Source organism: Hemicordylus capensis, chromosome 15 (assembly GCF_027244095.1).
Source record: "Hemicordylus capensis ecotype Gifberg chromosome 15, rHemCap1.1.pri, whole genome shotgun sequence".
Classification (NCBI taxonomy): Eukaryota; Metazoa; Chordata; class Lepidosauria; order Squamata; family Cordylidae; genus Hemicordylus; species Hemicordylus capensis.
Window position 1 is genome coordinate 1,270,997 of NC_069671.1, and position 25,134 is coordinate 1,296,130.

At 51.0% G+C, this 25,134-nt stretch overlaps 2 protein-coding genes across 2 annotated transcripts in view; one reads left to right on the plus strand and one right to left on the minus strand.

The window, feature by feature from the left end:
• PXN (paxillin) overlaps nucleotides 1-263 on the minus strand; it is a 77,559-nt gene extending 77,296 nt beyond the window's left edge. The window contains exon 1 of the mRNA XM_053279943.1: nucleotides 246-263. The gene's annotated coding sequence lies outside the window, so the exon portion shown is untranslated. The remainder of the gene's footprint in view (nucleotides 1-245) is intronic.
• Nucleotides 264-477: 214 nt separating this feature from the next.
• Nucleotides 478-23,267, plus strand: RAB35 (RAB35, member RAS oncogene family). The gene is made up of 6 exons (XM_053279944.1): nucleotides 478-759; nucleotides 10,459-10,509; nucleotides 11,957-12,080; nucleotides 18,672-18,796; nucleotides 19,439-19,563; nucleotides 20,953-23,267. The coding sequence occupies exons 1-6, from the start codon at nucleotides 708-710 to the stop codon at nucleotides 21,079-21,081; spliced, it is 606 nt and encodes a 201-aa protein (XP_053135919.1). The 5' UTR covers nucleotides 478-707; the 3' UTR covers nucleotides 21,082-23,267.
• The last annotated feature ends 1,867 nt before the right edge of the window (nucleotides 23,268-25,134 follow it).

The window sequence follows — 25,134 nt, forward strand, 5'->3', positions numbered from 1 at the left end:
CTGTGCAGGAGCGACTCAGCAGCAGCTGAGAGGGATCCCCGCACGAGGCTCCCGCTCTGAGCTGAGCCTCCCTGGCTGCACGAAGGCGGGTGGCATTTGAGACGGCCTCCTGGCACTGCGGGACGGAGCGTGCTTTGGGTTTATTTCGTTGTTAAATTTATATACCGCCTTTCGTTAAGCCCAAGGCGGCTTCTGTCACTTCGACAGGTTGGCACGGCTGTTCTTTATTACAAGGGGCAACATACCCAGGAGCGTGAACAGCGGCGAGCCCAGCCCTCCTTGTGGGACTTCTGGCGGCGGCAGGTACGCCTGTCTCCCGCTAGAAGACAAAAAGCAACGCCCCGGAATGCCCCGGAAGGGCGCAACCCACAGGAGAAGCGCGGCTCTGGTACCTTCTTGCCTCTGCAAGGGAGGCGACGGGGAAGAGGAAGGCCAGGGAGCGCGTCGCTCGCCTCTCGAAGCGGGGAGGGGGGGGAGGAAGCCAGCGCCGCGGCCTGATTGGCTGAGAGGGCGGAGCCGCGCAGGCGCAGTGTGGCAGGCCCAGCAGCTGGCGGTTTTTCCAGCTGCCGGGGCGGCGCGGAGCGCATGCGCCCTACGGAGGGGGGGAGCGCTGCCGCCGCCCGCTTCGCCGCCGCCGCTGTCAGTTCCGGCTGCTGGTCGCGAAGCCTCCGAGGAGCGCCCCCTCCTCCCCCGCCGCCTCTCCGGCCATGGCCCGGGACTACGACCACCTCTTCAAGCTCCTCATCATCGGCGACAGCGGTGAGGGGCCGCCGGGGGGAGGGGGGAGGGAGGAAGAGGAGGCCCCCCCGGGGAGGGGCGCAGCAGGTGCCCGGGGAGGCGTGGGGGGGCCGAGGGGGGTGCAAGGGGGTGGCTGCAGACGGGGGCATGGGTGGGCAAGCGCCCACTCCCACGCAAGGCCTTGTCTCCCTCCCACTCCCGCATAGGGATCTGCCCCCCTTCCCCCCCCCACCCATCCACTCCCACTCAAGGGCTTGCCCCCCCTCCCCCTCCCCCCATCCACTCCCACTCAGGGGCTTGCCCCCCCAACTCAGGGGCTTGCATACACACCCTCCACTGCTGCCCTACATCTGCCTGAGGAATCTAATATGTGGGGCACAGCTTGCCCACCCATAAATGCACGTTGCCCCTTCTTTGTGTTCCCCCCTCCAATCTCTCCCACCCCCAGTGCCACCCCTCCTTGGGAGCTGCTGAGAGGGGAGAGGATCTGGCCAAGGAGAGGACGGAGGCCTGGGAGCCGGTCTCTCTCCCCCCCCCCGCCCTGCACCCCACACAAATGGGCATCTCCTTACCATGGCCAGCAAAAGAAGAAGAGTCCACTGGCACCTTCAAGGCGAAGAAATGTTGTTGCAGAAGTGGAAGCTTTGGCTACGAGGAGCTTGTTGGCCTTCGAGGTGCCATTGTTGCTGAAGCTTCTGCTGCCATAGATTCGTTGGTCCAGGGGTCCTCAGACTTGGGTCCCCAGGACTACAGTTCCCATCATCCTCCGCCACAATGGCTGGAGGCTGAGATGCAGGTTGTGTTTACTACTGCAGACCTAACACGATTCCTCTGGAAACCTGTATTGATTTCTGGGGCTGATGGGCTGCCTTGTCTTGCTGGAGGTGAGGTACAAGTGGGGTCATGGTCAGTTTGTAGAGGAGTAAGACATGATCTACAGGGATCCACAAACTTAGGTGCTGCTCACTAGCTGGCTATTATTTGTGGTCTCTGCCAATTCCCTCTCTTCCCTCAGATCCTCAGATTTGTTCTGGGCGGCAGTATCAAGGCAATGTGTGTGGACCATGTGCATTCAGAGTGGGGCCTTCCTGATTCAGCCTGAGCAGGATCTAAAATTTACTGAGTGGACACCAAAAAACTTGTGAGCCCATGCACATGTGCACACCTTAGAGGGAACACACTGCACTCAACACTGGTGACCTGGCAATTGGATTTCTAGATGCCTGGTGATATAGTGATGTCATAAGTACTGTTTTAGCGTCTTAAATACTGTTAGTGTTGGCATGCATTCAGCACTTGGAGAATGTTCCATGTGCATTATCCTTTTTTGCAATCCTTGCAACAGCCTTGTAAGGTAGGTCAGTATTATAATCTGCATATTGTAGAGAGCGAGGTTTGCCAAAGATCGTATTTTGGGTTCATGGAGGAGGAGAGATCTGAACGAAGGACTTCCTGATTCACAGCTTAATCATGTATCCATCATGCTGGACCAGCATTCTGGATGATCTCCCATGTTTCACAGATGGAAATAGGGCTGCCAAGCCACAGTATTTCTCACAGTATTGTATATCTTGCAACTCAAACTATCAAAATTGGTAGCTGGGGGAGAAAGGGCAGAAGCACATTGGCATCTTGTCTCTGTGTGTGCATGTTTCTGTGCAGGGGTTCATTTGCTCCCCACTTTTGAAATTTAATCAGAAACTAAGGCAGGCCCCCACACATTTTCTTTGTATCTAGGAACTAGCCCCCCAATTTAGGAGCCCTTCTGGTCTTGTCTGTTTATTTGGCCGGCAGGCAGTTGGCAGGTGTGACCACGAAGAAGAGTTGGCAAGCAAGGTGGAAGCAGGTTCCTTTTTCCACTTTCTGGTTCTGTCTGTTTAGCTTAGGCAGGCAATGGACCGGGACAGCCAGGAGTGAGCAAGCAAGGTCAGGGTGGATCGCTCCCTTCTCCCCGCCCCCGGTTGTGCCTGTCCATCACCTGGTTCGGGTGCCATGGTGTGCTGCTGTCACCTGGGAATTGTTGCGCCCTGCACTAAGCAGATGGTGCCTGAAACCTAATGAACTCTGATGTTCAAAAAGAGGCGTCCTGGACCCTAAAGGGCATCCTGGGAGAGGCAAAACATGGACAGTGTTTTACCAGAGCTGGGTATTGCCAAGCAAGAGTCATCCCTGTTAACAACAAATATTTATATACCACTTGTCAACAAAAGTTTCCAAAGCAGTTAAATAGGCGTAACCTGAGAGTATGGGTGGGTATAGGGACTAGAGTGCTGAAACAGACAGAGGAGTTTGAATCCATCCACTGGGTACTTTGGGCCAGTCACACTCGTTCACCTTCTCAACATACTGTGCAGAGCTGTGAGGATATGATGAGTAGAGATTCTTACGTATGGTACCCTGAGCTCTCTAGGAAAAGGGCAGGACATGACTCAGATGACTAATCATGGATGGAGAGACTGAAAAGCCCTCTTCTGTTGCTGAGAAATAACATAAAAGAACAAGTCAGTTTTAAATATCCTTCCCCTGATCTCCATGGCTGTCAAATGCATATCCAAATATTAGGAACTTGGTGGTGTTTCTGTAGCACCATTAATGTATGTGGCAATAATATATGTATCACTCTGTAAAGTGCCATAACTGAGGACAGGTCCTTGCCCCAGGCAGCTTGTGGTCCAAACCTTTTAGTGGAGGAAGACAGGCAAAGCAGTGAGAGTGACTGAGCAGTGCAGTCCATGGTACTTGGGCTTCCATTTCAGTTACAGATCACTGGATTTGGTCTTGTTTCCCCTTCACCCCTTCCTTTCAAGGGACTCAAGGTGCTTCATAGGCTGTGTGGAGGAACAGCTATCCCACCACACTACCATGCGTGACAGATCCCGCCGCTACCACCATGTGTGGAGGAACAGCCCTCTGTTCCTCCTAACCTTTTTACCAATGCCACCAAGTGGACTTTGGGTATGGCTGGGTCCACAACAACAGCTCTTCATAAAAAAAACCAAAAAAACCCCCACAACCCTCTGTAGTGTGGATAGGCTCATAGGCATGAGGTAGAGACAATCAACAAGCTTCTAATTTTTTTAATATATATTTTTTTAATCGGTTCAATTAAAACCTTACTTTTGGGAGGGAAAATGAACAAATTCAAAACAGTTCTTAACAGAGCAGGTCAGGGAAAATAAAAACTGGAAAAACATTTCTTCTACCTGGCTCTATTCTGGTCCCTACTCAAAGTCCTCTGTGCTTTCTTTCCGTCTTCTGGCTTGCTGGGTGGTTCTAATTACAGCCCAGGTCTGGGGCTCAATCCAGCCGGGCTCTTCTTTTTCTTCCAGGGATTTCAGCTAGAAGGCTTCTCTTCTTCTTGCTGGCTGCTCACTCTCTGCATGGATTCACTCTAGCAGACTTCCAGCTTCTATTCCTTCTTCTGCAGCCTCCAGCAGATTTGCCTTGCCTCTAACTTCCAAGAATCTGTTCAGCTGACTCTCTCCTAATATATAGTTACTCTGGCCCAACAGTTTTTTAAGCCATCCAATTAGAACAAACAAAAATTCCCTCAATTTCTTGAAATCTCCTTTCCCTCCAAAAATCAACTGTCAAAATGCTAAACCGAAAGTGAAACTACAGAAGACCAAGAATGATGAACATTTCACACTTCCATCCTTTTCCATGCACAGGGATTTGCCAACACAGAAATCCTATTTACAACACTGCAGAGTTTGTATGAATATAATAATATAACACAATTCATTTATCAGGGCTTCCTTGCAAGAGGTTTGGGAACGTTAATACATGATACAATACAGGAGCTTATCCACTGAAACCCAAGAAGTCTAGGCCTCGTTTCTCCATGGGCTGAAACACAAAGGCTTGCCCAGGGGGCTTCGGAGCTGTAAGGGGATCTGAGCACTCCAGCCGCTTCTGGTGTGAGAAATGGGACAGTCCTGAGCTGCCTTTGAACTGTGTCCCAGCTAGAACGTTGATCCTCCATGGAAGGGAGTCCTGTAAATAAGAAATTGAAAGCCAGAGTGGCTCAGCCTTGGCATAGAGCTTGTAGTGTTAAGTAATGGCACATGTTGGAGGATTAAGGGTGGCAAGAGGATGTGGTTGAGGAGAGGCAGTGCAAGTGTCAAGCTGCGCAGATCGTCCTACAAGAGTTCAGGAAAGTAGTTCAGTGTTCCTCTGTTAAATAGTCCTCCAAGGTGATCCTTGGAAGAGCTGCTTCACAGTCCCTAGAAGTGTCTAGCCTTACTTGGATTGTAAACCTGAGGAGGCATCACTTACAAAGGCCTCTAGAAAGCATAAATGAGGACCTTGCGCTGGTGTACTGGCTGAGGCTGAGCCAAGCAACCTTTGGTTCAAATCCCGTTTCACCCATCCACTCGCAAGATGGTCTTGGGCAAGCCACTGGTTGCCTCGGCTGCAATATGGAGGCAATACCACTGGCCTGCATTGCAGGGCTCTCATAAGGATTCCTGAGAGAGCGCTACGTAAATGCTTTGTAGAACTCTTTCCTACTTGGAGATACTATCCATGTAAGACAGACATAAATTATGAAGTGTAAATTTCTGTAAATTTTTGTCTGCTCCCTTGGCTCCACCTTGGAACTTCCTTCCCCAACTCATGATATAATCATCTTGAACCCACTTTTAGTCCCGAAATGACTTTTAAATGAGCATATAGAGATGACCAGTTACTGAATGTAACTTAACATGGTGTGCAAGTAACCACTTGGCAAACGGGTCATCTGTATTCTGCGAAATGGTGGTGGTGGGGATCTTACCCCCACCCCCTCCGCTTTTGCACCTGATCAAAAATCCAGAGTAGTGGTGAGACTGTCCTCACCATCCTACAGTTCAGTACAGACGCGCTGTTTACGTAGAGACCGTTGTAAGCTACCATTTTGTAACTGGCCTCCTATATTAACTTGGTGCCCTCATCAGAAATTGTGTTTTATCCCAGTTGGTGTGGGAAATGTCTTGTATGAAGGCAGGGGCACATATTTACCTGTTTCTTGTCCTTGGCCACAGGATCCTTTAGAATTCTCTTCTTGCTTCAGTCCTATAAGGAGGATGGCTTGTCCAAAGCTACCCAGTGAATTGAGTTCCCTGCATCTAGGAAAGCCAATGTGCAGAATGCCCCACGGAAGAATAGAGGCTGGTTTGTGGCTCCTGCCTGAAGGTTATTCCTCCTCCTCCTCCTCTTGCACCGCACCCCCACCCCCCATAACGGGGGCCAAAGGCACCATGCCTTGAACGTCTGTTGAATGCTCTCCGGAGTTTTTCTTTTTACCGCCAAGTCTCTGAGGTCCAAGCTGAGCACCTTCCGAGGTGCTGCTTTTTTAAATGAAATGAAGTCGTGCCAAGGCCTAGTTTTAGTGGCCTTGGTTAAGCCAGGGTGGGACTTGTTGCTATGCTTGATCTTGAACATAATGCATCTTCTGATGTGCAAAGGAGGAGACCGTGTCCCTTTTCCCTCCGGTGCTTTTGTTTGCAGTGACAAGCAGGCCTGCTATTCACTGGTGCACTAGGCAGGTGTCTTAACTAGAGATCTGGAGGCCTGGAAATAAGTGGGGGAAACTTATTTAAAGGCTTATTTTATTTTATTTTTTTCTGGGGGGGTGGGGGAGGGAGAATGTGTGTTCCCCAGGCCTTCACATCTCTAGTCTTTTTATGGATATTTGAATCTGGTTTTTATATGTTTTAAGTTCTTGGTTTATTTTATTCTTGGTTTGTTTTATGCTGTAAACCGCCTAGAGACTTCAGTAGTGGGCAGTCTACAAATTATTAAATAAATAAAAACCTCCTTTCAAGGGTCCACACTAGGGATGTACAGAACATTTCGACTGCGGAACGTTTCAACTTGAAACTGGTCCTTTTGAGCTTGAAACAGGGCTCCTTCTTTTAAAAGGGCCTGTTTTGAGCTTGGAGCAGAACAACCCTGTTTCGTTCAAAACGTTACGACGTTTCGAGCACCATATTGGAGACTTGTTTTACCCTCGCTAAATAGTTTTCTGGCACTGGCTTGCGATTGGTTTGTGATTCCGTTGCTGCTTGGTTGGCTTGTTATTATACAAATCAAGTGTTGTCATGGGCAACTGTGCCCCCATTGGCTGGGAGAAGGTAGGGAACACCGAAGGAGGGAATTTCAAATTCAAAATATATTCAAAGGGGCTAGGAGACAGAGAGAGCCCTTATACTGTGCCTCTCTTGAAGAGGATACATCCGGACAGGACAGAAGGGAGGGACGTTTGATTTTTGTGGTTTTCTTTCCTCAACACTGAGTAGAATGTGCTGTGCTATTGTTGCTATAACTATCTGGTTTTGCTGGATCTCAAATTGACAGAGGCGGAACACCCAAGCCTGCCTTGCTTGTGTTGTGGTTTTTGTCTGTGAGATAGTGTTGTGGCGAGAAATGGACAGTGGCAGTTGTGTGTGGTGTAATATTTCTTGGTGATTGCTGTGATGAGCTCCATGTCTGGCCTTGAGACTAACTTGTGCTTCACAGTCTGCTCTGCAATCTGCATTGCAAGGTGTATTCAGTCAAAAAATGTGGCTGAAGTTGCTCTAGTTGAGCGTATGGCTCTGCTTGCTGCTAAGAGTATTGCTGTGGCAGCTGTTGCAATACTAGAAATGTAAGGAGTCCTAACTCTGTGTGAGAGAGCAACTTGTGCTGATGATGTTACTGCAGCTCAGGCACTGTGGCTGGCAATAGATTCTGGGTCAGTGATTCTTTTTTGGCCATTTTTAGACAGTGTTTGATCTGTATGTTCTGTGTTGGGAGGGACAGATTATCTTGTCCTGAGTGCTTCTACAGTGTTTTTCAAGGCAGGGTAGGAAAATGCATTGCAAATTGCAATGTGAAACTTGTGTGCAAAGTTTCTGTGAGAGCAGCTTGTTCCGGCCATAGGGAACAATGGGGAAACTCGAAACACCCCATTGTTCCCCATGGGTAATTCCTAGGGACACCACAGTGCGTAGGGCATGATGGGTGCTACCTGCCACCCAACTCACAAGAGCAATGGGCACGCGGGCAATTTTTACCAAATTTGTAACCTTTCCCAAAATCCCTATAGGAGGGGTCCAAAACACATGGGCTTTTGGGGCAAGGTTACAAATTTGTCAAATCGCCCGCTTGCCCATTGCTTTTGTGGGCTGGGTGGTAGGTAGCACCCATCATGCCCTACCACCCAACCTACTTTGTAGGTACCTAGGAGCTACCCATGGGGAACAATGGGGTGTTCTGAGTTTCCCCATTGTTCCCTATGGCTGAAACCCTCAAAATATTTCGAGTTTGTTCTGTCAAAACAGCTGGCTCAGCTGCTGTTTTGATTAAATGTTTTAGCCATTTTGCATTTTTGTTTCAAGCTCAAAACAGAATGCAGAGTCCATTTCGTGCACAACCCTAGTCAACACATGTTGGGTTTGATTGCCTTACAAGCTAGTCATTATTTGGGATTGCCACTAATTCCCTCCCTTCTTGTCCCATATCTTGTGTTATACATAGAAATGATATAGAAATGAAAAATAAAAATAAAAATAGAGGACTGTGGGAGACACTAGGGTTTGGAGAAGGTAAGGAACATCAGGAGTCTGTCTTGGTGCTTGGAAGCAACCTTGGCTGTCTCTTCTCCAAACCAGAAACAACAACACAATAAGCCCAGCACAATATGACAAACCAAGTACTGAAAGCCAGGACAAAATAATATATGGAATTTTTTATATATGTTAACTCTGACAACTTTTTAAAAGGCAATTAAGACACATTTGTTCACCCAGGCTTTTAATTAGACTACAGTTTTTAACATTGTGTTTACATGTTATTATTTTAATGTTTTAATTTGTATTTTATTATAAACTGCCCAGACACATAAGTTTTGGGTGGTATATAAATATGTTAACTAAATCAATAATATATACAATCATATTTATTCAAGTTGTAATTTAGTAAAACATTTAAGACCAATAAAACAAAGTAAAATTTCACCATCATCAACAAATATTTATATACTGCTTTTCAACAAAAGTTTCCAAAGCAGTTTACACAGACAAATAATAAATAAATAAGATGGATCCCTGTCCCCGAAGAGCTCACAATCTAAAAAGAAACATCAGATAGACCCCAGCAACAGTCACTGGAGGTCCTGTGCTGGGGGTGGATAGGGCCAGTTACTCTCCTCCTGCCCAATAAAGAGAATCACCATGTTAAAAAGGCGCCTCTTTGCCAAGTTAGCACGGGATAACAAGTTACTAGCAAAAACCAAGGCAGCAAGTTAATTAAGAAGACATGAAAATGAAACATCCAGTAAGTAATCTTCACAGTATGTACCCAGAGACCTGAAGATTGCTTGTAACACAGAGAAGACAGTTCAAAAGCAGAATACAGATAAAACATCAGGTAGATAAGCCACCTAATGGCGTAGTGGGGAAATGACTTCACAAGCAAGCCAGAGGTTGCCGGTTCGAATCCTCCCTAGTATGTTTCCCAGACTGTGGGAAACATCGATATTGGGCAGCAGTGATATAGGAAGAGGCTGGAAGGCATCATCGCCTACTTCATGGGAGGAGGCCATGGTCAACCCCTCTTGTATGCTACCAAGACAACCACAGGGCTCTGTGGGCGCCAGACTCAAGGACACACTTTACCTTTAGTGATAGAGTGGCCAGACGCATTTCAACCCTGCTGGCCTTCATCAGTGGCCCATTTGACTTGCACACCTTTTCAGTATTGATTTGCATAAACTGTCGCTCTTTGCTCAGTTCTTTTCACTACACTAATAGGTCTATCAATGACTACTAGTCCTGATGGCTCAGGCCTCTTAAAGCCACCTCCAGCCTCATTGCTCCCCTGCAACTGGTATTGAAAGGCACTTCCAGCCTCAGAGGCCTCTGAATACCAGTGGCAGGGGAGCAACAGCGGGAGAGAGGGCATCCCCTCCCCTCTTGCCTGTGGGTTTCCCAGGGGGATCTGGTGGGCCACTGTGGGAAACAGGATGCTGGACTAGATGGACCTTCTTGAGCCTGATCCAGCAGGGCTCTTCTTATGTTCTTATCTAATTCCTCCTGTGATTCTTTATGATCAATTCCACATATTCAATTGCCACTAACTAGTCTGGGGGTGACTTGAGGCCAGGCCTTCTCTGTGGCTACCCCAGGCTTTTGGAATTCACTCCCTGTCTGATTGCTTTTCAAAAGACCAGTAGGACACTCATGCTTTTAATTAAAATTAATTTTAAACTAATTGTTTTTATCCTGTGAAATTATTTTGTTTCACTCTGCAAATTGTTTTGAGTTTTTGTTTTGTGGAAGCGTTTTTATTGTGTGTGTTTTTATATTGTAAATTTGATTGTGTATACCGCCTAGGATATAAATATGCAAAATAAGAAGTCACATAGAAATGAAATCAGTTGTATACTACTTTGTCCTGACTTTAAGTGCCTTGCCGCTTACCTTCTCCAAACCGCAGCACAGATGAAACTGTAGATAAGGGATCTGTGAGCAGCTGGACATCCTGTTTACTCGTAGATCAGGGTACCTGCCTCGGGTAAGCTGACTTGTGGACACCCTGCCTGCTGTGTGCAGCTGCCCGCAACGTGCACGTGTGTGATGGCATCCGTGTTTCATCTCACACATGAGTCCCAAAGTGGTTGCCATTAAGAATGCAGTGCCACACTTTGCTACTCCACTTCATTTTGGATCTTAGCATTTCCCCCCCTTTCTCTTTCAGGTGTTGGCAAGAGCAGTTTGCTGTTACGTTTTGCAGACAACACTTTCTCAGGTAAAGTAACCAACGGCGGATCCAGTGGGTCTTTCAGTAGAACCTTCCTCCTAGGAGCTCCAGACAGCTTCTCCTCATCTACAAACAAGCTCCTTTATGGGCCCCTGGTGGCGCAGTGGTAAAACTGCCGCCCTGTAACCAGAAGGTTGCAAGTTCGATCCTGACCAGGGGCTCAAGGTTGACTCAGCCTTCCATCCTTCCGAGGTCGGTAAAATGAGTACCCAGAATGTTGGGGGCAATATGCTAAATCATTGTAAACCGCTTAGAGAGCTCCGGCTATAAAGCGGTATATAAATGTAAGTGCTATTGCTTTAAGTTGCCCAGGAGATGAGAAAGGGTCTGCAAGCAAAGAAAAGTGTGTGTGGGGTGGGGGAGAAAGCCCTTGCCCATCTCCCTAGACCTTGGGAGCAGCAGAATCGTGTGGGGCAAGAGGTTGCCTCCCACCCACCCAAGCTCTTTCTCTCATAGAGCTCTGTGGAGTAAATAGGTCTCTTGTCAAACGACAGGGGCTTTCTGGTTGCAGACCCACGCTTTCCCCCTTGAAACTCACATGCGGTACTTGTGGGTAGTGAGGTGTATGTGGGGAAAACTGAGAAACAGGCATGTCCCCTGTGTTTGCGGTGAAATGTATGTGTAGAGGAGACGGTATTTTAAGCACCACACTGCCTCCTCCACTTTGTAAATTGTTGCAGGTCTCTGAGAATTCACTGGTATGTCATTTCGTTTATTTTATTGTGAATCCTCCAGTTTCTCCCATGTCCTATCCGTGGGGAAGCATTCATAAAATAGACTTGCTCTGAGAATCATCAGGAATATTTACTAGCTGGAGACGGTTCTTCCCTCCCTCTCAAGCGTGTGTGCGTGTGTGTGTGTGTGTGTATGATCCTTCCATCTGAAATTATTAGAACTTATTCTCATCGTTGGCTTTTGGCTTTTTAAAAAGTCAGGGGGTTTTGTTGGTGAGGAAACACAAGTGAGCAGTGATAGGTTTTGAATCATTCCTGTCTGCTAAAGCAGCATGCACAGGAAGTCTTTCTATACAGTCCTGAACAGAATATTTCAGAACTGAATAATCCGCCGTGAGCTCTTTTTAGGTTGGAGGTTAATGTTTGTTTGTTTGTTTATCAAATTTGTGCACCGCCCCAGACTTTTGTCTCTGGGCAGTTAACAATAGCACAAAACAAGTTAAAAACACATACAAAAAAACTTAAAACAATTTAACAATTTAAAAATAAGCCAGAGATTAAAACCTAAAAAATTCCAAAATGCTGCTAAAGCTTGGGCGAAAAGATGGGTTTCCGGGTGTTTTTTTAAAAAAAACTGCCAGAGATGGAGAGGACTGTGTCTCAGCAGGGAGCGCATTCCACAGTCTCGGGGGAGTGTGAGGTTCCATGTGGGCTGCACAGCTTAGAGTTTGCCTCCTTGCGTGTGCTTTTTCCCTCTCCAGGCAGCTACATCACCACCATCGGGGTAGACTTCAAAATCCGGACGGTGGAGATCAATGGAGAAAAGGTGAAGCTACAGATCTGGGATACTGCTGGGCAAGAGCGCTTCCGCACCATCACCTCAACGTGAGTTTGCAAAATGGGGCCCTCAGGCAAGAGGGCCAAGAGCAGAGCTCACCTGCCTTCTAGCCTATTGCTTGATTAAGTCAATCTGCGTATTTCCCAAACCTGAAGAGAAGTGCTTTTCTGAGATACAGAGGGAAGTGTAATATGGTACATCCAAAAACCAAACACAATTTCTCATTATTAAAAAGGGTATCTCAAATGCTCTTTCTCATTCAATCTTATGCTCGCCCTTCAGGACCAAAATAACCTCGAGAAAGCAATACGTGTGTCCTTAAATCTCAGAACCACCTATTAAAATTGGCCTCGGGCAAGTTTTAGTTTATTCAGCTACTCTTTGACCCTGCCTTAGTGAAGGGGGCAATTCATGCTTGCTTCCACAAGACCAGTGCTCCTTCTGGAGACCAACTGTATGAAGTTTGCATGATCCAGCTGCTCTTGGTGTTGAATTTGAGGCACCTTCTTGTAGAAAGTTCTTAACTCTTCTTAGCAGAGAGTAAATACTGTTCCAAGGCTACCTAATGGTGCAGCGGGGAAATGACTTGATTAGCAAGCCAGAGGTTGCCAGTTCGAATCCCCGCTGGTGTGTTTCCCAGACTATGGGAAACACCTATATCAAGCAGCTGCGATATAAGAAGATCCTGAAAGGCATCATCTCATCCTGTGCGGGAGGAGGCAATGGTCAACCCCTCCTGTATTCTACAAAAGGAAAACCACAGGGCTCTGTGGGTGCCAGGAGTCGACACCGACTCGAGGACACAACTTTACTTTAAATACTGTTCCTAGTCTGACTGTACTTCATCTTGCATTGTGCTGACAGCTGTGGGGAGGGGTACCCTCTTTGTGCCACCTCTTAGTTCTGGCTTGAGTGCACCTGGAGCAACATCGCTTAACTGCTAAGGCTTCTAATGCAGCTGGTGACTGTTCTGCCTTCATCAGATCCCTGCTCTCCTGGAAGCCCTCCGATTCTGTCGGCCTGTCTGCTTTTTCAGTGACGTTGGATTTAAGAGATGTGACCAAGTCACGTCTCGCAAAGCTGACGAGGGGAGACAGGACCAAGTTCCACACGGGAAAGGGGGGTTCACTTCAGAACGGGCAGCATTGGAGAGAGGGTGGAGAAGCTGGGTTCTCAATTGTATGCTGAGAGAGTCAACACTCACTCCATTAGTGACTAGCAGGCTGGTTGTGGTGGGCGGGGTGAGGGGTTGTAGGAGTGCAGCATTACCCTCGGCCACAGCACTTTCCCCACAGGAGTGAGCGGCAACCCTTGATATCTGTGGGGGGAAGCAAAGGCTGGGATGGGGCTTCAACTTGCCCCATGACCGGGGCTGGCTGCTCCTTTGTAACTGTGCCTGAGATGGCGACCCATTTCCCTCATCTCGGGGGACTCCATGGAAGGCCTTGAGAACTGAGCCTCCCCCACCCCCTGCTGCCCCATATCAGCCTGGCCTCTCTTCCCTACACCCTGGGCCTGGTGCTGTGGCTTAGTCACAGTGGCGTGATGGTACGTTGTGAGCTGGCCAACAGGTAGCTATACTTGCGCCAGATGTTATGCGGGAGTGTGTTTAACTTAATAACCTGGAAAGGTGTCCTGGGGTGTCCAGTGCTGGCTGGACCAAGGCCTAGCGGGATGGTCACTTTTCTGCTGGTCTTAAGAGGAGCAGCCCCGCTGGATCCTGCCCAAGAAGGCCCCCCTCTAGTCCAGTCTCGGAGAAGCCCACAGGTGCCAGGGCCACCCATGGTCCTGGTGCAGCAGCTCCACACTGGGGGGCAGTGAAGATCTCTGTGGAGCGCTTGTCCTCTCCTGGAGGATGTTGCCATCCCTAGAGCTGCCTGGCAGAGCCTGTTCAGGAAGAACAGAGAGGCATCTGGCACCTCGGTGGCCTTTTGAAAAGGGGAAGGGAAAAGGAGAGCCATTTGGGTGACTCGAATTGCAGCTCTTTTTCCTTTTCTTCTCTCCCCCCCCCACCCCCACGAGATGACTGGCCTGCCAGTTCCAGTGCTTCTGTTTTCTCCCCTTGGCCATTGGCCAGTGTGAGTCGTTCCCTAGACCGAGAGGGAGAGCACATCCACACTGCAGACATGGACTGGTTTAGTCGTCCTTCCTGCTCTCCAGGAGAATCCTGGAGAGGGTGTGAGTGGAGGGCCTAGCCCTCGCGGATGGGATTCTTAGTCCCTTCCCCAAACTACATTGCTCAAGATTCTTGGAGGGAAGCCATGCCTGCTAACCCCAAAGAGGTTGGCAGTGTAAATCATGCCTTAATGCATGACCTTTTCAGATGTATGCAAGGGAGCCCCAGATTGACTGGTGTTTAAAATGTTGGGCGAAGGCTTTGGCACTCACGGAACCCATGAGGTGTTTGGAGCTACAGCACACCAGCAAAAAGAGGTTTTTAAAAAAACAACAAACCCAAACAGCTTTGCACTTTTAGGCTGATCCCATAGCCTGCTGCCTTTCAGGAGAAAGAAGTTAATGCAGGCTTGTTAATTAGATTACAAATGGGCTTTGCTGATAAGGTTCAAGCTACAGAAAGGGCACAAATGAAAAATATTTGACCAAGCTGAGTCTTACTAGATACGTATTGGGCGGGGTGGGGAGGCAAAATCTCCCTAGCACAAAAGCCGATGGAAAGGGTTGGCCAGTTGGCCGTGGTGGCAGCAGCAGCAGGAGGGAGCCGGGTGTGAGCTCTGGGCCTCCTCTGCTCTGGTGTTGCTCTGCGGATGCAGGAAGCAGACCGGGAGCACACGGCTTGAACCAGCCCCTGACTTCCTGAGGGTCCCCCGGAGGCATATCCTCTTAGAGCTGGGCTGCGCTGCATCGGCCCGCTTTAGGCAGGAAGCAGTGATGAGGGTGAGAGAGTCAGGCCCAGCGGAGCGCTTTGCGGACGGGGACTGTGGGTGAGCTGCAGCCTGTGTCTGTGTCAGCAGAGCTCTTCCGGTGCCGGTGACGTCAGGTCCCGTTGGCACGAAAAGCAGTCGCCTGTGGGGAACACCCAGAGCAAAGACCTCTGATGCAAACAGGATAAGCGGCAGGACGTCTCTGCCCCGCCTTGCACATCGAGGGTGACGCCCATGGCAGAGAAGCCACCCCCGAGTGGTAGCTGGGCTTCCTGAGAGTCTCTCTTTTTTGATTCTGCTTCTCTCGCCTGGGTGTGGGGAGGTGCTTGAGCAATGCCTGGCGATGTTGCAGAAGCCAGGGGTATTGTGGAGTAAGATTTGGCCAGGTCCGAGAGCGGGGCTTGAGCCTCCTGTGCGGCCATTTGGCCCTTCGCCATGGCTAGCACACCCTAATGACATGATGCAAGGTTGGAGGAAATGAGGTACCTGGGTGCAAGCTGTCTCCCCCACCCCCACTTGACAGGTTGCTGCTGCCCACAGGAATTGGTATTCAGGCACACATTTGCCCTTCCTTTTGTCTCTCTTTTTTGCCTGGTGATTTTGCTCCCTCCCACATTTCTGTGTGTTCTGCCGGGATGGGAAGTCTCACAAGCCTTTTTGTAACGGACAGGCAAGGGATACATCCCCCCAATCTAGAAATCATCCCGTTTATGCCGTTAACCTTGTTGCATTGGCGTAGGGTTTGGGGAGGGTCTACATTCTCCTCCCTGCCCTCAGCATCCTAGGGAGGAGGGGAACTCCGGGATCTGCCCGGTTGGACTCTCGAGCTTCTGCCATGCGAGGGGGGTGAATTACACAGGTGTGGTCGTCCTCTTGAAGGATGGAAGCTTGTGTCTGGAAATGCTGATTAAGTGGAACGGAGACACATTCAGGTGACTAGTTCAGATGGTGATTAATGCCTGATAAGCTCATTAGTGTGCAAAAGCCCTGGCTCCCACGGGCTGATGTGCACAAGCTGCTCTCTGACTGGTGCTGCATTTCTAAACACCCTTTAAAGGACACGGCTGAAAAAATACAAAACCATTCGGGGTGTTGTGTGCAATTCTGTTGGTTCTGCGGGGTGGTCCAATTGTCCAGTCACACTGGGATGCCGGCGCGGGCAACCTCTCGGAACCTTCCAGAGCTAGATCGTCTTTTGGGCAGTAGACCCTCCCCACCCCAAACCGGTCCCTTCGGAGTCACTCACCCTGCCACTTGCTCAGCGGTCTCTGACAGCCATTGCAAAAACACCCAGTGTTCCTTCCTCATCACCGTGATCCATGAGAGCTAAAAAAAGAAATTGCCAGTCTGTGCAGACAGTACTGAGCTAGGTAGACCAATGGTCTGACTCAGTATATGGCAGCTCCCTATGTTCCTAATATACCAGGTCCCAGCCCCAAGGAGCTTGCAATCAACAGTTTACAATCAGGCTAACCAGAGAAAGAGAGAGAGCGCGCGCTTTGTGCTGACTTTGCCTGTGGATTTCTGTGCTGTAGGGTTCCTGGCTGTGCTGCTATGGAATCAAGAGTCCCTCCTCCTGCAATGTCTTTCCCTTATGACATTAATCTTTCTGTCCTGAATTTCTAATCTGCTTCAAGCTGGTGGTGACAAGCCACCCCAGGCTCAGAGAGTCCTCTCCATGGCAATCTGATGTGTGTTGCTGCTGTTTCCTGCCAATGCTGCATCCCACAGACCCGTCTCCACTTCCTGCATTATGCGCTTCTCCGCAGGGCTAAAATGCAGAAGGAAGAGCAGGCAGCCTGCCCCCCCCTCCAAATCCAGATACTCCAGTTGTTCCCCTTCAGCCTCTACCCGAATTCAGATACATCCCCTTGGAGTGCCAAAGGGCAGCTCTGTGCGTTCCGGGGCCCTCGAGGCCAAGTTGAGACCTTGGTCTTTGAAGGCCTCCTCTCCCTTCTGAGTCTGCTCAGGCCTTCAGGTCTTCTCCAGAGATCTCCCTTTGGTGCACCCCAACTCCAGAGGTCAAGCTAGTGGTGACCAGGGCCTTTTGGGGGGTGGTAGCCTGTTCGTGGAATGCCCTTCCTGAGAGGTCCACCCACCTCTCTGGTTAAGTTTCAGGCACCAGGTGGTGAAGACCTTTTTATTTTCCCAAGTCCTACATTCTGGTTCTACTATTGGGTTAGATTTGTGGGTGGTGGTTCATTTTAAATTGCTTCTTGTCTACAGCTTTGGAAACTTGATCAAGTTCTATAAAAACAGGCATGGAGTGGAGAGAGTGGGCAGAGAAATTTTTATCCCTCCCTCACAGCACTAGAACCAGAGGTCACCGCACGAAACTCAAAGTTGGGAAATCTAGGACCATAATTAATCTATGGAATTCTCTGCCGCAGGATGCAGTGATGGCCACCAGCTTGGATGGCTTTAAAAGGGGCTTAGACAAATTCATGGAGATCAGGTCTATCCATGGCTGCTAGTCTGTTGGCTATAGGCCACCTCCAGTTGCAGAGGCAAGGTGCTTCTAAATGCCAGTTGCAGGGGGGCAGCAGCAGGAGAGAGGAGGGCATGCCCTCCCCTCTGGCCTCCTGTGGGCTTCTCAGAGGCATCTGGTGGGCCACTGTGGGAAACAGGATGCTGGACTAGATGGGCCTCCGTGGGCCTGATCCAGCAGCAAGGCTGTTCTTATGTAGGGTGATTGTGAAGATAAAGGGCAGGGGGGGGGGCATTATCTCATGCATACCCTCCGGAGCCATTTTGGAGGAAGCCCTGCGGGCCCATCCATATTTCACCAAAGCAAGAATGTAAAGTGCCTCTGCGTCCCTCCCAAGTAGGACTTCTAAATTGCTGCTGCTCCTCTCACTTCTGTCTCCTGTGGCTTTTAAGTGGAATTGGTGGATAATGCTTCATCGTCTGTCTGTCTTGTCTTTCCATAAGCTGCTTTGAGGGCCATGAGGTAGCAAGGCAGGTGGCAGGCAAAGATCTGTGCCTCCAGATGTGGGGAGCCAAGGTCGAGAGCGCTGGTCTAGGCCTGGGAAGACTAGCTTCAAATCTGAAGCTCACTGGGCCAGCCAGGCCCTCTTGGCCTCGCCCCCCTTGCTGGCCTGGGGCCAGGATTTAAGAGCTTGTGTCTCCTCGAGCTCCTTGGAGGAAAGAGCAACATGCACGAATCGACTTGGAAACCAATTTCCAAGAGGCTGTGCAAGTGCATTTACAAAAGGAGGCAGTGGAGAGCTGGTCTTGTAGTAGCAAGTAGGGACGTGCACAGAACCGGTTCGGTGCTACTTTTCTGGAGTGCCGAATCGGCTTGAAATGCTGGTCTTCGAGCCGATCTGGAAACCAGGGCAGGGGAGCGGTTTCCTTCAAGGGACAGGGAGGGTGCCTCCTACCTGCCCGTTCCTGCCCCACTGCTTTCCCCCCCACCAGTGCTCGGGGCTGCAAGGAGGAATGCTGCAGCCCTGCACCCAGGCTTTTTGGGAGAGCACCGGTGGGGGGAAGTGGCCCAGCAGAGTCTTAGCCTTAGCGCTGGGGCCGTAGCTGAGGAGAAGAGCGCCTGCCTGCTTGCATGCAGAAGGTCCCTGGTTCACTCCCTGGCAGCGTCTCCAGGTCGGGCTGGGGGAAGACTCCTGCCTGGCACCTTGCATCAGCTGCTGCCAGTCAGTGGAGACAGGACTTGGCTAGCTGGAGCTGGCTCAGGAGGAGGCAGCTTCTTCGGCCGCTTTGGTCCTCGAGTTGGAACTGTGACCCTCTTTCTCCCCTCAGGTATTACCGAGGGACACACGGAGTGATTGTGGTCTACGATGTCACGAGTGCCGAATCCTTCGTGAACGTCAAGCGGTGGCTGCATGAAATAAACCAGAACTGTGACGATGTCTGCCGGATATTGGGTAAGCTGCCGGCGGCGAGGAGGAGCCTTCTGTGCTGACCCAGTGGGGGCCGAAGCTGAGCTCTGAGCCCCCCAGGTGGGGGGCCCAGTTCAGATCCCGCGGACCTTGCCATGGCGCCCCTCCCCTCCCAGAAGTGCGGCTGTCCCGCCTGGCTGCCCTAGCAGGAGGGGTGTGGCAGCAAGGGCCCGCTGGGCTCCTGCCCTCCCAGAACGGCCGCCATCTTCTTTCCTCCGTCTCTTCCGCTTCCGCTCTGATGGTCAGCTGCGGCTTCAAGCTGCGGACTGCCTCTTTGCGGACAGGCGGCCGCAATGCTGAGCGTCCGTCAGGCACGTTTCTGAGCGCTTCAAGTGCTCTGCCTGCATCTGCTTGGTGCAATACTTGCCGGCGAGGGTTGTTGCACGGAAGTCTGATTCCCCCTCGGCCGTGGCAGAGCAGCTTGTGCGCAAGATCGCCTGAGGAGCTCAGGCAGAAGCGAGATTCGAACCAGGGGCACATCCTGCTTCACAGCTCGGCCTCCGAGCCTAGCTCTCCTGCTAAGCCAACCTTGCCCAGCCATCCCCAACTTGACACCCTGCCCCCCTTGGGTCACTTGGTGCTGAGCCCCCTCGGGGGCTGTGCTGATCTTCTAATGGTCCCTTGCAGTGGGCAACAAGAATGATGATCCGGAGCGCAAAGTGGTGGAGACGGAGGATGCCTACAAGTTTGCTGGGCAGATGGGCATCCAGCTGTTTGAGACCAGCGCTAAAGAGAACCTGAATGTGGAGGAGGTGAGACACCCCTGGGGGGGGCGGGAGGCAGGGAGGCTGCTCTTCCCCTGGAGGGGCAGCTGCTGGCCGGCGGAAGTGCTGCTGCCCCGGCCTACTCCTCCGCATTCCGGGCTGTGGACCAGGGATGACAGGGCTGCCTAGGCCCCTGTGGCCAAGAGAAGCAGAGCTGCTCCGGGAGGCTGGGAAGGAGCCCGTGGTGGTGGTGGTGGTGGGCAGCCCCCAGTGGGGTGCAGCAGGAAGCCTGATGGGACGGCCTTGGTGGAGCTGGTCTCCGGGCGAAGCAGGTTCTTACTGGCAGCAGCGGGGCCAGCCTGGCAAGCCACCGCCCACCATGGCAGGGTGGGCAGGCCTGGGCTGGAGCTTCCGGAGGGGAATCGCCAGAGCAGAAGGGAGCGGGGTGCAGCCTGGACGGAACGCAGCCCAGGGATTCAGGAACACAAAATGTGGAGGTGTAAAAGGGTCTGGAGGAAACTGTGAGGAGCAGCAGGGGGAAGGGAGCTCAACCTTCCAGCTCAATTAGGGCCGAGGTGATCAAAATCTGGAGCCGGGGGCTGAAATCCCTCCAGCAGACAACCAGCCTTCAATCTGTGCCGCTTGTCCTCCTTTGACCTCTGCGGGTGGGGGCCAGAGAGGCCTTTTAACCGGCTCTGCCATAACCTGCCCCGCCTGCCGTCTTGACTTCCATTGACACAGTTGGGCCGCTGCAGAAGATCTGGGCACCATCAAAGGCCTTGCGTGGCTGCTTATGGCCAAACCTCCCCCCACCCCACTCCAGCTGCAAGATCATTCTTTTATTTTTATTTATTGATTACATTTTATATCCCGCTCTTCCTCCAAGGAGCCCAGAGCGGTGTACTACATACGGTACTTAGGTTTCTTTCTCACAGCAACCCTGCGAAGTAGGTGAGCCTGAGAGAGAAGTGACTGGCCCAGAGTCACCCAGCAAGTCTCATGGCTGAATGGGGGTTTGAACTCGGGTCTCCTCGGTCCTATTCTAGCTGCACGTTCCACTCAGCAAGGCATTCCTTATTGCCCTGACTGCTGCCCAGCTCCTGACACCCACGCAGGCTGTATTCGGAAGCTGATTCTAGAACCCGGAGCAGCCTGGCCCTTATTCTGGGCCTTTCCCCAGGAACGTGTGCCTCGTCCTCGGCAGTTCTGCAGTCTAGTTTCCAAAGTGCATCTGGACTAGGGTTTGCAGGGAATGAAGTTCAGACGTAATGCAGAGCTGAGGGTAAAGAGAGAGGAGGGGTTGGGGGTAGGGAAGAGACCTGTGATGCCAAGCGATCGCTGCAGAGGGGTTGGCTGACATTCTGCCTCCACTGGCACCTCTTGGTGCCTAGGGAGAGTCGGCTGTTGACCCTTCTCCTCCTGCCTTTTCTCTTGCAGATGTTCAACTGCATCACGGAGCTGGTTCTGCGAGCAAAAAAGGACAACTTGGCAAAGCAGCAGCAGCAGCAACAGAATGATGTGGTGAAGCTCACAAAGAACAGCAAACGGAAGAAGCGCTGCTGCTAGTGTCCTTCCTTCCCTCCTTCCCCCGGTGCCAGAGACTGCGCGCTCAGCCAGCTCAGCCTTCCAGCCAGACTCGGGCGATTCCACTGGGCTCGGCCGTGGGAGGCCTCTCCTGCTCCTCCTCCTCCTCCTCCTCCATTTGTGCCGTTATTTAAACGAGTCGTCCTCTCCACGTTTCCGGTCAGGAGGCACCTTCCCACAGCAGTGCCAAGCAAGTCTGAGGTGGGGATGGTTCTACCCCTCTCTCCTCCCTGCTCTTTCAAGAGCATCTTGTAGACAAAAATGACTTTGCCTACCAAGTGGACTTTTGAGTCTAAGAGTTTGTACATAATGTATATTTGCTTTGACCAGCTGCGCCTCCCTCATGTTGCTTTGGCTTCTGCCTTCTTAATATCAACAATCATGAATTCATCTCCCCCCCCCCCCCCACCCTCCAAAGATGCAGGACAATGTCCTTAAATGGAGCAGCCTTTGGCGTCCCCTGCTCTCCGGCCTTGGTTAGCCTCCGAGCTAGGAGTTGCTCTTCACTGCCTTTTAAACTCTGCGTCGGGAGCCTTCTGAGATTCTTCCCTAGACTCCAGAATAGTCAGTCTTGCTGGAGCTTCATAACAGCTGCTCTCTATGATCTGGTAGGGCACTAGAAATGCTCCTTTGTGCCCCAGATTACATTTCTCTTGATTATTTAAAGTGAAACCATCAGGGATGATACATGTTAAGATTAAAGTTTGTGCTTTCCCAGACTGCTGTTGGGCGATGACTCCCATCATCCTCAGCCGCAATGGCCGTGGATGATGGGAGTTGTAGTCAACAGCTGGGGGACGCAGTCTGAGAACCCCTGCCCTAATGGCATGACTCTCCTGTGACATCTAGAGGAGCTCCAGATGCGTCCATCTGCCAAAAAGCCACGCTGCCCCTCTGGCCTCATCACTCTTGCCCACTTCCAAGATGTGGACTCAGAGGAACCTTTCTGAAGCAGCAGGCGGTGGGGGAGTCCTCCTGTGCATTAAGAGCAGAGATGTGTAGGAGGCCTTCTCAATGGTGCCAGCTGTTTCTCACTTCCTTCCCTTAGAATGGAAGCCAGCCTTTGGGGTATCGAGCAGCAGAGGGTTGGGCCATGGTGAATGGCCTCCTTGACCAGGCTGAAAAGAGGGCAGGATTCCTCGTGGGCTTGAGTGGGGAAAGAACCAGGGCTCTGCTCCTCAGCATTTTTCAAAAGCAAGCGCCTCTCCTAGCATATTGGGGGCAGGACAGTGGCGGGGAGCAGTGTATGGCTGGGCTGCGGAGGAGCACAGTCCCTTCAGCCCCACACAACTCTCTCTCTCCCCCGGTGGGGGCCTGAAGATGGAGCTGCCTCATGTTAACAGGAGGCTCTTTGGACACCAACGACCCTTTGGACTTGGAATCATGCAAGAAGGGCTCATTGGAAAACCCTTATTTATTTTTGGCTTGCCTTTTTAGTCACACCCACAAGTTGTGGTCTCCTGCCCAAGCCCTGACTGTGCAGTCGCATCCGAGGTCGCCTGGCAGTGCCTGTGGGGCTGCCCATACAGTCAGCTGGATGGGCTTCAGCCAGGGAGTGCTGGGGAAACCACCCCCGTGGGCTGCACATCTCACGCCTCCCACTTCTCTGTGCATCTCGTGTAAGTTACTTTCACTAATCCCGGAGCGGGGATGTCCGCTGAGCCATCCCGTTTGGAAGGACCGGCTCGTGTGCAGTTGTGCTGGTGGTGGTGGTGATATATAGTGATGTCTTGGTGTGGAACTGGCGGTGGGTCCTCGCGGCAGGGTGGGGGTTGCTCTCGCAGTGCAGTGGTCTCTGGGGGGAAGGGGGATCCCGGGTGTGAGCTCTGCCAGTCCAGTGTCTGGTTTTGGAGTGTGGGGTGCTTCTTCCGGGCTGCCTTGGGTAGCCTTTCCCGGGCCTTGTGCCTGGGCGCTGCTGCTGCTGCTCCTGCAGCAGCACCTCTGCTTGTAAAAGGAGGGGCTGCCTGGTGGGGGGGGCCCTTGTGGCAGACCGTTTGAAAGCAAGACGGTTGCGGGGAGGAGGGGTCGCATCTCTAGTGGTGCTGATGTCCAGCGGTGGAATGTCTAACTGGTTTGCTAGGATTATTTCTGTATATTGAAACTTTCTAATTATGCTTTTTAAATAATTTTAAAAAACTAAAAATAAAGGTGCCAAGCTGCCAAATCTCCCTCGGAGGCCTCTTGTCTTCACTGCCCCCGCCACCAGGTGCGACCGTTCTGCCTTGGCTGCCTCCAGGGGAATGTCCGGTGTGCGGAAAGAGCCTCTGGCTCACAAAGGGGCTTGCTGAGAGTTCGGACACCTGAGCGCCTTGGCGTGTTTCTCCTCGCTCCCTTCATCCCCTGCTTCCCATATGGCAGCAGTGCCGTTCTCTCTGCTCAAAGAGCCTCCCTTTTCTCTTTCCTGGCGTCTGTCTCCTCCCCAAAAGCCTTCCTTGGCGATTGTCACTTTACAGTTTTGTGCTGCCTATCAGCACAGTTCTTATACCATCTTTTCATGGTACCAGCATCTGATCCGAGAGGAGGCCCCGAGGAAGCCGCCTGGGCCTTAAGCTTCCTGCTGTGGAGGAGAGGCGGAAGAGGCGTCTGAAGAAGACGGGCCCAGAGGCTGGGTGGCTCCAGGACAGGAAAAAGAGCAGCTTTTCAGTGGCTTGGGAAGCAGGACATTCAAGAGGAAAGGGCTGGAGGAGACAGTTGGAAAATGGGGGTCCTAAAGAGAGAACTGGGAAGTGGAACTGGCCGTATGTGACTCGTGGGGTCGAGCCAAAGAGATTGGGAGGGGTGGGATCCATAGGCCAAGGAGGGGTAGCAGGTATAACTGAGCCGGGAAAAGAGGGTTTTAAAGAGCAAGTTACAAAGAGAATAAGAGCCAATGGAAACTTATACAGCCGGCCAAGGGAATTGGCCATGTGAGGAGACTTTCATCCAAGTACTGAAGGAAGATGGACTGTGATGGATGATGATGATAATGGGACATGGCATATTTCAATCTTGTTTCCCCAGGCATTGAGACGGCATTGCTGCTGGCCAAGCATGCAACTCAGTTAGGAGTCCATCTTGTGTCACAAGTTGAGCTGCCTTCATCAGACCAGAGTGCTCTCAGTTCACTTGCATATTAGGCCAAGGCTTCCGAACCTTGGATTGTCTTGGTGTACTGCAACTCCTGCCATCCACAGCCATAAGGGGATGGGGGTTGTAGTCCTAAGCGCATGAGAAAAGCCCTGCTGGGTCCACGCTGCCTTGATCCTGCCACCCAGAACAAATCTAATTCTGCACATAGATGAGGAAAAATTAGAACACTGATCTAGTCCAACATCCAGCCTCATGCAGTGAAATCTTAAACAAGATCAGGATTTTTATATTCTGGCTTAATAATTTTAATTGTGTAAATTTTATAGTCTTGTTAATTTTTGTGTGAACCACCTTGAAATTGCTTTAAGGAGAGGTGGTATAGAAATTTAATAAACAAAATTCGGAGTCCTAAGAACAATGTTTGGCAAAACAAGACTCTCCTTAAGACATGTCTTATTATGCCCTAAGGAAAGCCTGTATTCCAGCCATAATGCCAACTGGTGCAGGGCGGAACTTGGGCTGACCAGCCTGCAGAAAGCTATCCCCCCCCCCCACCGCCCCACACACACACACACTTCCAGGCTGCTGGTAAGATCAAGCTAGTAGTTCTATAGTTTTGACTAACACATGGGTTCCTTCCCAACCTTGGATCCCCAGATGTTATTGGAGATTCAGGACAGGTAAGAGGAAGCACTTCTTTATTTGATGCATAGTTAAATGACCTGGCTGGCCACTGCATGAGGGGAAACAGCTCTTTCCCCTGTGTGGTGATCAGTGGAACCATGAAAAACAAAGCAGCAATACAGGTTTCCTGAATGTGCATTAAGATGTTCTGTGTGCAAACTTCACACAGCCCCTTATATTTGGTGTCCTTTCTCGATTTGGGTGAATCTCATCCCCACGTTGATCTCATTTGTCCTGTGACAGTACATCTAGCACCAGTTTGAAACCGAGCAAGGGAAAGCT

Bases quoted from the DNA above. Each gene is read 5' to 3' on its own strand.
- RAB35 (XM_053279944.1), top strand. From the start codon at position 708: ATGGCCCGGGACTACGACCACCTCTTCAAGCTCCTCATCATCGGCGAC. The intron at 10,510-11,956 runs GTAAAGTAACCA...TTCCCTCTCCAG, and splicing joins TGCAGACAACACTTTCTCAG to GCAGCTACATCACCACCATC. The intron at 19,564-20,952 runs GTGAGACACCCC...TTTCTCTTGCAG, and splicing joins AGAACCTGAATGTGGAGGAG to ATGTTCAACTGCATCACGGA.